The sequence below is a fragment of the Macrobrachium nipponense genome, chromosome 31 (genome assembly GCF_015104395.2).
Source record: "Macrobrachium nipponense isolate FS-2020 chromosome 31, ASM1510439v2, whole genome shotgun sequence".
Lineage (NCBI taxonomy): Eukaryota > Metazoa > Arthropoda > Malacostraca > Decapoda > Palaemonidae > Macrobrachium > Macrobrachium nipponense.
In genome coordinates, this window is record NC_061093.1 from 15,666,892 (window position 1) to 15,682,535 (window position 15,644).

Consider the following 15,644-nt stretch of genomic DNA (forward strand, 5'->3'; position numbering starts at 1 on the left):
ACAGAAGACAAAAGCAAATTATTTCAACACAAATTACAAAACTACATCTGAGAAAAAAAATGAACTCTAATACTTGGTGCTTTACCCCCCGCCTCTCTCTCTCTCTCCTCTCTCTCTCTCTCTCTCTCTCTCCCTTCCATCCTCGAGCTTCATCGAGAACTTAGAGTATAATGTAATGTTTAGTTATTTTATATATGGCACTCATTGAAATTTCTTTCTGTCTGTTTTTCTGTTATTTTCTATTTTTCAGTTCATTTCCTTTTCATTGTGTAGTTTTTGAGTAGAAATAGCTTCATATTTTGCTTAAAGTGTAATTGATGTGTGTTTTGGTGCACATTAAGTGCTCTAGGGGTAGTCTGGGGCTCTTGTAATGCATTTTTATTTTATTAGTTTTGTGTGGCTGCGAATGGATCTTATTTCAACAGTTGTTATCTAAGTTCCTAAGGCTGCTGTTTTTGTTTAATCCATGATGATTCAGAACAGGAGCGAATACTTCTTTCTGCACGGAGTTGACAAGGGAAACTGCAAGCTCTATTTACAGGCTGGCCCTTTTGTACCCTACGGCCCCACAACGTTGCGCATGGTACCGACGTGAGGCGTCAAACCATGCCTGCGTTGCGAGTACATTTGTGGCGCAATGTACGGTGCCTGGCTTTACGTCCGTCAGCCCGTGTCCTGTTTACCAGCTGTTCAAGGTCATGTGGGCACACGCCGTCGTGATACGTGAATGTGTGACCCCAGCTTTATCTTTAAATATCCAATGATTTCCACAACCCACAGGGTGACTTGGAGTGCATACAATTATCTTTAAATATCCAAAAGAAATATTCATGAGTGTCATTTAGTACCCATGCATAAATGGCTCTTGATTTTTGTACACAGCCCAGTGAGAAAACAGCAACTCTCTCTCTCCCTCCCTCTCACACATAAACAAACCAAAATGTTTAGTCACAGACTTAAAGTTGTGTTCAAAGGGAAGAGATGACCTACAGAGGCTTACCTGTCACATTTTTGCCCGCGGAGATGGTGTGGGTGTCATTTCCAGGCCAAGCCGGTGCTTACCCACCTATATAGGTCAGGCAGGGGTCATAACCTCTGAGATTAAGTTACAATACGCTTTTAAGTGACTATAATCAAATCCTTATCCGGTCCAAAAAACAATGTTTACTTTGTTGAATTTTATTTATTTACTTATAATGGTCCAAGAAACAAATGTGACAGACAATCATTGCATTGTTGATAGTACTACAAAAAAAAAAAAGAACACTAGCATAACTGTGTCTAAAAGCATGCACCTATAATGAACCAGATAAAATACATACAGAATGTTGCTAAACTAGGTCCGAAATGTCAGCAAAGAAATTTAGCAGACTACAAGCTAGTAGTCAGTGAGTGCCAGAGTACTTTTTGGATTATTTCTTTTCCTGTCACATTCTTTTAGTAGAAAAAATAATCACACTAACTGAGAGTGTCCATCAAGTTTGTTTCAAAATAAAGATTTTTGTGTAGGACTTTATTTTATTTCAGTTTATGAGCTTCTAACTATTCAGTACATTTCGTAAATACAACCCGTTAACTATCGTAAGCCTAGACCAGTGGTTCTCAGCTAAGTGGAATTTCAGTTTCGGGTGCGGGGGCGAATTGTGACCAAGAATGTTTAGTATTATATGTATATTATTTGGAATGCACCTTTGGATGCAGACAATTTTGGGAAGGGAGGTTGGGGAGGATGACAGTATGACATGTGGTGAAAGGGTGAATGGGCCAAAAAAAAGTTGATAACCACTGGGGCCTAGACTGCAAAGAAATATTTTTTCTTGTTCTACTATCCTGCGCACTCCACTCCTTAATACAGTTAATAACTCTGGATCTATTGTTAAGTGGCAGAAATTTAATTGTTCAGAGAGGTAGTGATGCAATAACAAGGAAATATCCGTAAAGTTACAAGAATGCAAAAAAAAAAAAAAAAAAAAATCATTAGTTTTAATCAAACCCGGACTTAAGAAATTTCACAAAAATACGACTTTCTGGTGAACTATCTTATCTTCAAGGAAACAAACTTTGCTTACATAATATCTCTCAGTACAATAGATTCTCTTTACTGACGTGATAAGTTATTATGTCGCGAGTAGGCCTGGCAATTGGTTAATCAGTTTACAAGATCATAGAAAAGGGTAAACAAAGATTTAGATCTGATTCTTAATAAGGTGGAGTTATTTCTGAAACTATTTTAGAGGTGGGCAGGATGGTCGTGTCAAGTCACTTGGGACGAGAAATCCGTCTTGATAATTGGCAATATCGTTCAGGTAAGCAACGGCTTCCTCGTACTCGGCCGACGGTGTGATGTTTGATCCAGAGTGGAGGTGGCTGTAATGTGCTATAACGACAGACGAAGGAACCCTGCGGGTGATCGGATCGTCTGTCACTGCCAGCATCACCAGCTGCAGGGCTTCCACGATTGACTGAAAAGAGAAGCAGAAATCGAGTAATATTTTCAAATTATTTCTTCCCTCGGCTACCATCTTGGACAATGGCTCAAGGCTCGGACATTTCCATAGTTACTTGACTGATCATTTGATATTTTAAAATCTCCTGTGACCGAAATCATTGTTGGTTTAATTATAAGCATTATATGTTGTGCCTAAGTTAGAGCCTCTTTGACCATGACTTGCCTTCAGCACCTCAAATTCCTACCGGAAAGTATAAGAACAAGAATGACCTCTTGTTGGTAAACAGTTACGACTACCATATCGAGAACTACGCTAGTTTGTTTTCGTAAATTTCACTAAAATTTGTTTGATAAGATCAAGTTAAAAGAGAATGATACGATACAACATTAAGAGGGTCAAGAAATCTTCTCCTGGTTATTATGCTAATAATAAAAATCCTTAATATTTTTTACAGATATTGATAGAAATAAAGGAAGAAGAACTCGAAGATCAATTACGTCGAATTTTTTTAAAGGGCGAACGGTTGCTGACATGTTCATCCATGAGATATGGGTTCTTGTAACCGTCTTACGCATTTCCTTACCATAATCTATAATGTGCACATTCACATGGAACATTGGTATGTGAACAGAGGAGATCAACAGCGCCTCTCGAACTCTGAGAATCCAAAAAATGCAACAGATCCCGATGGAAAGGAAGGAAGATTATAGAATATTATGGCCAAGCATCCCTTACTGGAGAACAACTGGCCAAAAGTAATGTGAATAAATAAGACGTGGATTACAATGTTGGCATTCTTAATAATTAAAGTCAGACCCATTATGATAAAAGTAATAGATATTTTTCGATAGGGGATCTGGTTGCCACAGAACCTGCCACAATCGACAAGGTAATAAACGTGGACTTAATTAATGACAAGATCTTTGTAAGGCTAATTCTGAAGAAAATACTCTAATATGACGTGTATGGATCTAGTAGGTACTTATTGACTTTTCCTTCTCAGTTGATTTCAGATATACCACATGACTTTAAAAACTTATCTTCTAGTATCTCAGAAAGATAATTGTTACGGAGTTTAAGAAAAGAAGAAAAAAGACGACCCGGGGTCTAAAGTAACGAGTGAAGATATTCTTTTTTATTTTATAAAAAGGATTGTAAGGGTACAATACTGATTTTAAAATTCCGTAGCAATCCAAATATGTTCCCAATAAAAAGTAAGCAAACAGTACATACACAAAGCATAGAGAGGTCTAGCTAATGCTTACGTGGGTGGAGAGGTCAGCGATATGAGTGAGAATAACGTCCCAGTCGACACGAGCTCCTTCGGTCCCTTCTGAACGCTGCCAGGCGTCCTGGGCGGTCTCCTCGGCCACTCCCATTGCTCGACAGGACTCTCTAAGGGCCTCCCACGACACTCCGTCTTCCTCATGCAGCTGTTTTGGAATAGGACCCTTGGTCATATGTGATTGGGAAACAAAAAACAAAACAAAACAAAAAAACACAAACACGATTATGAGTGTTCATGTATACATTGGCACAAACATCAACAAATGGCAAGTAACCTTACCTGTCTATGAAGGACACGGAGTACACCGGGTGATATGCCGCTCTTGCTCTCAGGCACCGGGAATTCGAGTCTGTCCTTTACTGGAGGAACTGTACCTTTGGTCATGGCCCTTTGGAGACAGAGAAAGGCGAGGTGAATATAGGTTCCTTCTTATAGCTCCAATATAAATCTGAGTGTTATTATAGCGTGCCACATCGAGCGTAGGTGCTAATATGCGTCAAATTGATATTCACTCTTTCAAACTAAATACATTTCATATTTCATATATGGGTTGTTTAAACATAGAAAATAAGTCCCCATTATCTCGTCCATTTCAAGAGGATTACAAGGAAGGAATAAAAGGACCTGATGATTGCTAATTTAGCCTGAAAAAATAGAGATATGACCTGGTGTATACCTGAAATAAGCAGCCGACCAAATCAGGAGATCTTTGGGCTGCGTCCGTATGGCGGCTTTAGTATAGTCCTTCAGGATCCTTGGCAGAGCCGACGGGACACGCGTCTCCCCTAAAGTTGCTACGACCATCCTGCGAATAAATGAATCAATAGATGAACAAGTATGGTCTGGTCGGTAAGATGCGGAAATTGAAAAATAACTTTTTATTTATTTATATATTTTATTTATTTATTCATTTTTGTAAACTCAATGATGAAAGCCATTCAGCCACTGAGCAACTGACTTCTAAAGTCAAGAAGACTGATTTCGAAATGCCAAAGTATCGCCCTGTTTAGTTTTGAATAGATTTAAGTATATCAAGGTCTATAGATTAAGCTGTAGCTTGACTTTGTAGTATACAGTACAAACGCTTACAGTATGAAAGACCGTAGTAGGTAGTATATAAAAGTTCTAAGCACATATTCCTGAATATGTATTCAAGTTTTCTGAAAACGTCTTAGGTGATAATCTCCTGTGATGAGGGCGAAACGACGTAGTTGTGACTAGTGATCACTGGTTGTGACCCCTTTATATCTATGGCGATACTCTTTGTCAAAAACATATTCTTTCTTTCCTTAATGAAACGTCAACCAATTACGCTAGAAAGACATAACATCTCTCCACCCCTTCGCCTTTGTTTCAGATCACGAATCATTTAACATATTGGTATAATTGCTCCCCCCAAAGTTCCTTTCATTGATCAACGCGTCATGACCTCATTTCCCAAAACATAGCAGATTGAGAATAAAACAGCATTTCCTTCCCGATTTTCTAATGGCAGTTTATGATACAGCGGCAAAAATGAAATGGTTAATTTCCTATGTTTATGATACGACGACACAAAGGAAACGGTTGATTTCCTATGCGTATTTTTACGCGTTTCATTGTAATCGTCTCCATAACTCATTTGGTAACAGGAACAAAGCGTTCTCTGATTGGTCGCTTTATTTCGAGATTCTGTATTTTCGAGATTCTGGATAAATGAAGCAGTGGCTTTCATACAGACCTGGATTTTTAAAACCAATAATGTGTATTTTTAATCAGTGTAAGAATGATGTCAATATTCATTTTTTTTTTAAATTTATTTAAAAGAGGTTATCTACTTCATAACTCTCTGAATGAAGAATGACATACCATTACCAAATAGTTTTTATTCATCTACAGATATATTAACCAACATTACTTCTCAGCTGTTTACAAAAGAAAGCCTCCATATAATCGTAATTTTCCAAGTCAAGTTTTGCCAAAAACACTTAAAGCTTTATTTTTGTTATTTTGAATGAAAAGATGGCTGGAAATCGAGTCAATGTTTTTTCGTGTCTCTTCTTAGTGACATTTATCTTTCAGATCATATTTCCAGAACAAGACTGGTTATGATATGCTTACATCTTCGTCATAAGAACACTTTAGAATTTTAACTAATTTGCATGAAAGGGGAGTATTCACCAATGTTACCACTGGTTGACAGTTTTGGTTGCTAGAAGAGCACGGTTTTTTGACGTATACATAAACACTAATTCTATTTTTTATTTTTTTATTTTTTTTTACTAAATTTACGACCATACTTACAGAATTTAGTTTCTAAGTACTTTATATCATAATAAATAAGATTAACTAGACTAAGCCTGCATGGCAACCAGGTGTATTGTAGAGAAGTCACAGGTTGCATGTCGACATACAAAACAGTTTAGACGATTTCTGTCTTATGTACGGCACTGAACGGGAAAATTGCTACATTTCATTGACGAGCGTTGCTTTATAAGTGATACCGTCCTATAATTTATTAAAAGAACAAATTTGTTCCAAACTTACCTGCTAATTTGCTCACAGATATTCCTGCGTGCCTATTCCAACGCGAGTCACCAGGTGTTTGGGACTGGAATGCGTGACGTCACTGTTCGATAATACACACACGCTCCTCCGCTGGTTTCATTCCCCTCCCTCTAGCAACCCACAGCCACAGCCCCTACCTCAACCCCTTCCGCCAGCATAGCTAAATTCCTCCCACTTTGTGCGAAGGTCAGAGAAGTTATATAGGACAGGACTGAGAAGAAATAAATAATAATAAATCAGTTAACGAAAACTTGTAGTTTGAACCTGTGTCCAAAGAACTGAACCTAATGTAAGTAGGGGCCATCTCTTGACAGACTTCCACGGTTTGAATAACAATTGAAATAATTATAAATTATCATTTTATAATTAAAACTACCTTTAAAGTGTGGGTTTATTAAGGAAAAACATTAGCTGATGCGCACAAAATAAATGAAGTCTTTAAAATAGGGCAAAAGGACGCAATTAGAGACATCAAAACATATAAGAATCACTGTAGAAACATGTGAATAAGGTTCAGAAAGTTGAATATGAGCTGAATACATTTTGTAAATAAAAGAAATGTTCAGAAAAAGGAATATAAAATAAGCAAAATATTGAGTCTGTCACAAACAGCTTAACAAAATGTGCTAGTAAAAGGTACGAAGAGCAAACCTTAACCTTGTAGTTTCAACACGAGCCGTTACAAAGGTGCTACACAGTTATGTAGTCCTGCTTACGACCAAAGGACGTATTTCGAAGAGATTGGAAATAACACATGCACTCACGTCCCAAAAAAATTGAAGATGGGGAAAATCAGAAGAATTAAAAGAATGTCAGTGAGGTCGGAAAACGCGATAGAGTACGTGAATAAGTAATATGTATACGTAAGTATCTGTCGAGGATCGCAAAGATAGACTGGTAAGTCTAAAAATAGGTGCATTCTTGCTTAGAAAAAAAAGACATGAGAATGATGAAAGGTTAGCCTAGATGGGGAAAGCTAAGGCATAAAGATTAAGATGATGTTGAAATATAATCTTGAATATAAAATAAAGGCATTCAGTTCTTCGGAGAGTCAATAATACGCACAAAATAGTAAAAAAATAACTACTAAAACTCAGAAAAAACAGCATGAGCAGATGGTGCTAGAAGAATAAGAAGAAGAAGAAGAAGAAGAAGAAGAATTCGTCTAGACTTAAAAAAACTATGAAAATCTAAAGACAAGGAAAGACGGCACATAGCAAACGATCTAAAATTAGTACCATTAGGAAAATTTTGACGAGATGAGTTCACAAACAATATATTAAAAGAGAAACAAAACTACTTATCTGACGTGAAGTAAAAGAAGATAATGAAGGTTAGGTCATCCTGTCTTTGATTTCGTAATAGTACCAACAGCTAGGAACGGTAGCCTTAACCATTCTTATTATTCGAAAATTAGACTTCCTTCACCACCAAATGCCCCAGTTTCAACATAATTCTAAATTCTGAACTCTCACATGAAACTTTCAGCCACGGCTCATTAGGGGCTGGTGTTGATGAGACCTATAGCGGTGCCAGACACTGCACGATCTTGCTAACTTTAACCTTAAATAAAGTAAACACTACTGAGGCCAGAGGGTTGCAATTTGATCATTTTTATGAATCTGCACAATGTCTTGCAACAGTCATAGAGTGAATGTGAAGCATCTTAAAGAAGCCAGTTTTTATTCAAACTAACCTGTTACATAACAAGCGAAGCTTCCCGCGCTCTTCATGACGTGAAGTAATCGCTGCCTTCTACGGTCACGGTCACCTGACAAGAGTAACCGGGTACCTTTCGGTATGAGTCTCAGCTGTCAAGCAGACAGAATGATAATAATGACTAAAAATAAGGAGGGGGTGGGGCCAACTGGATGGCTTTTCAGCTAGAGCTTTGGAAAAGTAAGAAACATTATCTGTTCTGTTGCAAATCATACTACTGACTACGTATTCCCCCCACCCCCTTTAGAAGATATATACAGCATCCTGCAAAGTCATCCACTTTGCTTTGTTTATTTAGGCTGGTTTTATGTAAAGCCCTCCACAATTTCCTGTACGGGAAATAAATATTCACAGCAGAATGCTATTTCACTGCAATTATTCTGTTCTATCCAAGGTCCTTTAAATATACTCCGAGTATATTTAAAGGACCTTGGTTCTATCTAAGGGATTTTCGTAAACGGGGGAGTGTTTATTGTACTCGTACTTCGAGGATGTTACTTTGCAACGGCTCCTCTATTTTGTCTTTGTAGAGTTCTGAGATTTTTTTCCAATTTCTATTTCTTTTCTGTCACAACTTCTGAAACCAAGTATATCAGATAGTAATTAAGATTCTTTTTCAATACAGGGTTGTTGCAATAATTCATAATTCATTCTTGCTGCTTAGTACAGCTCACGATGCAGTACTAAATGTTCCAACGTCTCATCAACATGTCCACACATACACTTTGTATTATCTTTGTTTTTAAATCTACCTCTCCAATTCAAATCCAGAGTGACTGTCCTCGCCTTTATCAGCAAATTAGTTTTAATTGTGTTATCAAACCAACTAACTTCTTTTACATCTTTTTGAGAAAGCTTATATATTTTCAAAGTTTCCTTAACTGCCATTTATGACTTCCACATTTCAGTATTAACCTTTCTTACATTTTCTTTCAACTTTGCAATAAAACATTCTCTATTTCTAACAGGTTTACATCTAGCATTTCCATATATCTTTATTTTCTTCATAAATTTTGTCTTTCTCGTAAAATTGGTGTAGGAATATCTCTCTTAACACGTTACTTCCATTTTCTAGAACATGTTGTTTAAAAAGAAATTCTGTTTAATATCTCTCGCTTCAGATGAAGAAGCTCCGATCTGTGATCTCGGGGCAAGTCTGCTGCATAAAGAAATGATGGCATTGCAATAAATTTCCAGAAAGTTTTCCAGTTAAAATTTTATTACAAGCATTAGCAACAGTGAAGTATATCATATTTGCAAAGTGTATAGCCTTTAATATGCAGTTATTTTTATAATCTTTGAAACTGTCTTTCTTGTCAGTTACGTTATACCTAAATATTCTACAACTTTCAACTATCTTTCTTCTTTTCTGTTATTTATCATATTGCTCTTTTGTTTATCTATTGTCAATCTACATAAGGCTGCTATTTCTGTCAGTATATTTATAGATCTTATTACTTCTTCAAAACTTTGAGCAAACACAAGACCATCTTCTGCAAAGAATAGAGCTGCTATCTTGAAGAATTCATCTCTGTACAGAGGCGGACTGGGCCACTTTAGTGGCCGCGGTAAATGATTTTGAGCGGTCCTATTTTGTGACGTGGTAAGCATAGCTAACTATAATATTATTATAAGCAAGCGTAAGGTCTTTCAGGTGGGGTGTGGGTGTCCAGGTGGAGAATCCCTTGGAATCCGGAATCTCCAGAGTTTCAGGTAATTGAAACTGATAAGGAAAGTGTTTTTGACAATGCATTGAAAGGCAAAATTGCCATGTGCATAGGTACTCGTAATACATTTTAGTAAGTATTTCTGCATCAATGATTTACTTCTTTATTTACCCACCTCAACATTTATACACACTGAGAGGGGAAAAGGCTTGGCGTACTCCGTATTTTTTTCCTCTCTCAAAGAATTCAAATTTTTAAACAGCTCAGGGAGATCACAACAGGTTCCACAGTTCTATTTTTATGAATCTCACTTCACTCAGAAATTTGCAATAATGGTACGGACAAGATACATGAACCAATTGGTACAACAATTTAGTCTCAATATCAAATTAGCCATAAACTCTGAAAAAAGGAAGGCCTAAATACGACAGGGCACAGGGTGTGGATGAGAGGGCACAGGGAATGGGGAAACTCTCAAAGGCAATCATCTCAACAAAGAGGAAAACAATATTCGTTTTACAACACAAACACAATTTACCTGATTGAACACACTCTACAATTTTCATATCGTGAAGGTTTAGCAATAATATTCAGTAAGGAACATAGTTTTCCACAAATTGACTCAATGTAAACAAATATGGGGCGTTCTTTTGGACGCTACAACGTACATTTTAACAAAACGTTAAGAGCATTCTCTTGGACAACAAATATACATTTAACACACATCCCCTTCTACGGCTTTGTTTTTTGGAATTTTATCTCATTTGAGATCGATACAATGATGAGTTGTCCTATAAAGGTGTATTGTTTAAAAAGATGAAAGAATGTAATAATCACATTTTCCGTTAATACGAAAGGATTATAGTTATCAGCTATTTATTGCATAAACTTTCAATTTATCAATGAATTTTCAATTCGCAAAGTTCAGAGTAGCCTCTGTATTATTAACCCAAAACATAGCAACCATGAGTGCTGTTTGATTTGAAAGGAAAACTATACAATACATTGGCGAAATTAGTTTGAGCTATGATTATCATTCTTAAATCATAGATCATCTATGATTAAACATAGCAACAATTTGCCGTATAGCTAATTTCATCATAATATTTTCACTGTTTCATTAATGCGCAACAAACAAAAACATAAAAGTGTACGCATGAAATTATGAAAATTGACAAATCTGAAATAAGTTATAAGTGCCATATGCTTGTCAAAATTTGAGGTTTACCATAGCATACATGTACAAAACGCAAAACTTTGCCGAATGTAATGCATACACCACTGGTTTCGTGGTTCAAAAACAAAGAACACTATTATTCTCAAAACATTTACAAAATAACAAATCAAAACTCATGATGATTCTCGAAATCCTTAGAACTGCCGCTGTAAACATTTGTCTATTTGAAGTAAATTTGTCAAGTAGAATATTTTCAATTTGGTTTCGTACAGTTTGGTAAAGACTCGTGATATGTATACAGGGCCGATATAGATAATACATATATATAGGTATACAAATTTTAGTTCTAAAGATTTCACTGTAGTATGCCATAATGACAAGCGTATACAAAAAAGAGCAAAGATTTTGAGACGTTAAGAGAGCATGATGGCTATTACAATTTCTTTATATATATATATATATATATATATATATATATATATATATATATATATATATATATATATATATATATATATATATATATATATATATATATATATATATATATATATATATATATATATATATATATATATATATATATATATATATTCTGATTGGAGCTTTCCCATGATTAAATAAGTGACAAGCAGGAACAATATTGTTGAGCCATTACAACCTTGTCTCGTCCCTGAGTTTTTTCTATTTCTGCTTCTTTATTATTAATAATGAAAAGTTCTTTACGGTCGTGGGAGTACATATTTGCAATGATTTCAATGACGTTACTATCAATTTCGAATTTCATCATTGTTTCCATTAATTTGCCTCTATGAATAGAATCAAGTGCCTTTTGAAAGTCAATTGAAATTATAAAGAGTCTGTTTTCTCTTAAAACTATTTTCAATACAGTGTTTTAATATGTATTTTCAATACAGTGTTTTAATATGTAACGATTGTCAGTTATTCTTCTTTTCGTTGTAAATCCTGCTTGAAGTGCATTTGTTATGTCTTTAAGTGTTCTTCTATTTTGCCTCTTATAATGCCCATAAAAATCTTGTATGAAATATTTGTGAAGGCAATAGATTAAAATCTGTAACCGAAGGCTTCACTATTTTTGGAATGAGTCTAGTTTTTTTTATATTTCCCAGTTTGGAATTTCCTCACCACTTTCCAAAGTATACTTATACGACATTTTCAGGCCATTAATGCATATTTCACCATCTTTCATTATTTTGAATACTTTTGGTGTAAGCCCATCAGGCCCAGTTTTGAGATTTCCCATCCTTGAAGTTTTTTTTTTTTTTTTTTTTTGTATCTGCTGTATTATGTTAGTTTCTGTTATTTTAACTTTCTCCAATGGGGCAAAATTCCTTGGTCTCACTTGATGCCACAGCGTCAATATGTTCTCTCATCAATCTTGGCATCTCTCTTATATCAGCTCCTGCTTCAATCCTTAATATTTCTTTTTTGTTTGTATGGTGCTTTAACGTTGCATGGAACCAGTGGTTATTCAGCAACGGGACCAACGGCTTTACGTGACTTCCGAACCACGTCGAGAGTGAACTTCTATCACCAGAAATACACATCTCTCACTCCTCAACGGAATGGCCGAAAATCGAACCCGCGACCACCGAGGTGGAACGCTAATACCATACCAACTACGCCGCTGAGGCGCTCTAATATTTCTTTTTTGTGTAAATTTATGCTCATTCTTATTTCATCCTCATTTAACCTCCTCCTCTCTGGGTTCCAAACTTGAATAGTTGAGTTTTTATGTTTTTGATAGATGTCCTTCCAGAACTGTTTTAATTCTGTCTCTTTGTTTTTTTTAATTCAATTTGACACCTTGGGCATCATATATTTCAATTTTGGAATTACTTTATATTTTTTCTCCTGCTTTTACTTATATTCTGAGCATGCTTTATTTCATTTGTTAATTTTTTCTCATGCTGAATTACTGCTTCACTCACTATATTTTGGACTTTTTGTTTTTGTTGTTTATATTGATTTTCAAATATCTTTCTCTCATGAGCATCTAAAAGTTAAGTATATCTTAGTTTACCCAGACCACTGAGCTGATGAACAGCTCTCCTAGGGTTGGCCGAAAGGGTTAGAGATTCTTACGTGGTTATGAACCAGTTGATCACCTAGCAACGGGACTTACAGCTTATTGTGAGATCCGAACCACATTTTATCGAGAAATGAATTTCTAACCACTAGAAATAAATTCCTCTGATTCCTCGTTGGCAGAGCGGGGAATCTAACTCGCGACTACCGAATCAGTGGGGTACCAAGTAAACCACTCGTCCAATAAGGAACTCGCATGAGGATCTACTGCGCATCTTTTTTTTTTTTTTTTTATAGTAGTTGCGTTTTACACTAATTCCTTGTTTTTATACTATTTGTAAACCATATAGGCTCAATTTTGTCAATATCTGTAACTCTCTTCCAAAATTTTATTTCCATTTCCTCTCCTGAGATGAGCTTAGCTTTTTGTTCAAATAATTGTAGTCGGCATTCATTTACTTCGCTGATCTCATTTTCAAATCTCTCTAGGAATTTTCTCTTTGTATCTCCTTTAATCTTCATCTAAGTCATTAACTCTTTCTCCCTTCTTCTGTGATTTACCTGGTATTTCACTCTAAAAAGTGATTGTAATAAATGGTGGTCTGACAAATCGATTTTAGTTTTATTTTCACCGATAAATATCTTTTTGAATCTTTTGTACATTATTTGACTGCATAAGATAAAGTCAATAGAGCCATTTTGATTGCCCCTACTCCAAGTAACTTCACCCTCACACAGGGGTTCGTAGTTCAGTATCACCATATTGTACTTTTCAGCAATATCTTTAATAAGACCAGGATTAATATAGTACAGGGTTAAACCGTCCCATCGTTACCGAGCATATTTGTGACGTCATTGGTAGGTGGCCATAAAGGAAAACAAATAATTTAAGGGTCCCTATGGGAATTATTTGCCCACACCGATTCTCTATCTCTTTTACGACCTTGTGTGAGAGAGGTCCCCGTTAATCGTCAGGTGCTGGATGATAGTTTCCTTGTTCTTCACTCTGGTGGGGTCAAATACTGACTGATGACTTTTTTTTTGCCTGAACCTCAGTCAGATCAGCCACTTGACGTCATGCGCGAGACTGTCCTATTTTGGTCAGAAGCGGTCTAACCCTGTACTCTAATAATCCTGATCTAAGACAACATTTCCTGTTCTATTGCAACTTTGCTGTCCAATAAATCTGTCAAGTTTTTCTTCCATCCTTCCAAGTTATCTATTCATTTAGCAACAATTTCCATCCGTGCTTCGTTTTCTCTCCTCAGCTTTCCGTTTACCTTACTAACATTTTTGTATTTTCCCTTACATGAAATACAAAACCACTTTATGTGTCCTTTCATCTCACAGATAGATATACTAATCTTTGCACATCAGCAGTGGTGCCATTCACTACATAACTCACATTATTATTAGCCCTTTTTGTACGCGAAAAGAAAAAGAAAGAGGATATGACTAAGGCTACGAAAATACCGGTCACTTTTGTGAGGTCTCAATGAAACAGAACTGGGTACCTACTGATGATTTATTATTTGTTGTTTTAGATTTAGCTGGCCTTGTGCCAGCACGGGCTCTTGCTCCTAGAGCAGCCCATCATGATTTATTATTTGTTGTTTTAGATTTAGGTGGCCTTGTGCCAGCACGAGCTCTTGCTCCTAGAGCAGCCCATAATGATTTATTATTTGTTGTTTTAGATTTAGGTGGCCTTGTACCAGCACGGGCTCTTGCTCCTAGAGCAGCCCGTAACGAACTTATTACTGTTGTTGTTGTTGGAGATTAAGCTGGCTTATTCCAGCACGGGCATTTCCTCATAGAGCAGTCGGTAGGTCATACGAATATTTTGCAGGTGGATATGCAGGTGAAATGATATGATTTTCAAAAATGAAAGGAAAGGTGAACAGTCAGAGTTACAAACCCCTTTAAACCCTAAGGTACCCATCAGTAACGAGTACTGGCGAGTCAGAGATAACCGGTAAGGAAAATAAAAACGTTATCGTTTACTGAAAATAAAAACTTTATCGTCGGGGAAAAAAAAAAAAAAAAAAAAAAAAAAAAAAAAAAAAAAAAGAAAAAAAAAAAAAAAAAAAAAAAAAAAAAAAAAAAACGGGAAAAGACATAACTCTATGGACTTCAAGTACCACTTTTCATTATTCGAAGATAGATAAAAAGAGTGGTAGAGATCTATGATAGAAAAACGAAAAATGATCACTTTTAGAAACAGCAAAACAAAAGTTAGCAACAGCTGAAGCGGTAGTTTGAGTGACAGCTGAAAAATTCGGTCGTTAGACATAAGGCGGCCGGAACCGAAGGGGAAAGGAATGTTGGTAAGTAGTAGAAAAAATAGTTAATTACCAACCAAATAGTCAACAACTAATTACAGGTGACTCTGGTTCTGTAGCGGTATCTCGTTGCGAGGATATCGTCTGGGACACTAATCTCTATATCTTGGACTTCGGGGATGAGTGAAGCTAATGTTTGCTCTCCCTCTCCAAAAGGACAGTAAGCAGCTCTATATAAAGGCATAGAACTCTTCGTAGGTGAGCAGGAACTTTCTTATCTCGAACTCTCAATGGAGAATGACGTCTATCTGAGTAAATCCATCAGCGCTCAGATGTCGTTTATACGCCGGGGTTTTCATGTCCCTCCGGTGGACCGGCACCTCTTCTCTTTGAGTTCCTGCTTCGACTTGCAAAACAGGAGCTACTGGCAGTGTTTCGGTTTGAATGTCTTCTGCCACGTCTTCAACT

At 36.3% G+C, this 15,644-nt stretch overlaps 1 protein-coding gene across 1 annotated transcript; it reads right to left on the reverse strand.

Annotated features, from left to right (window-relative positions):
* Positions 1–1,163: 1,163 nt before the first annotated feature.
* On the reverse strand, positions 1,164–6,421 carry LOC135206644 (ropporin-1-like protein). Its single transcript, XM_064237995.1, has 5 exons — positions 6,265–6,421; positions 4,415–4,543; positions 4,018–4,126; positions 3,716–3,883; positions 1,164–2,462 (listed from the first exon to the last, which is right to left on the reverse strand). The coding sequence occupies exons 2-5, from the start codon at positions 4,540–4,542 to the stop codon at positions 2,226–2,228; spliced, it is 642 nt and encodes a 213-aa protein (XP_064094065.1). The 5' UTR covers position 4,543; positions 6,265–6,421; the 3' UTR covers positions 1,164–2,225.
* Between the last annotated feature and the right edge of the window lie 9,223 nt (positions 6,422–15,644).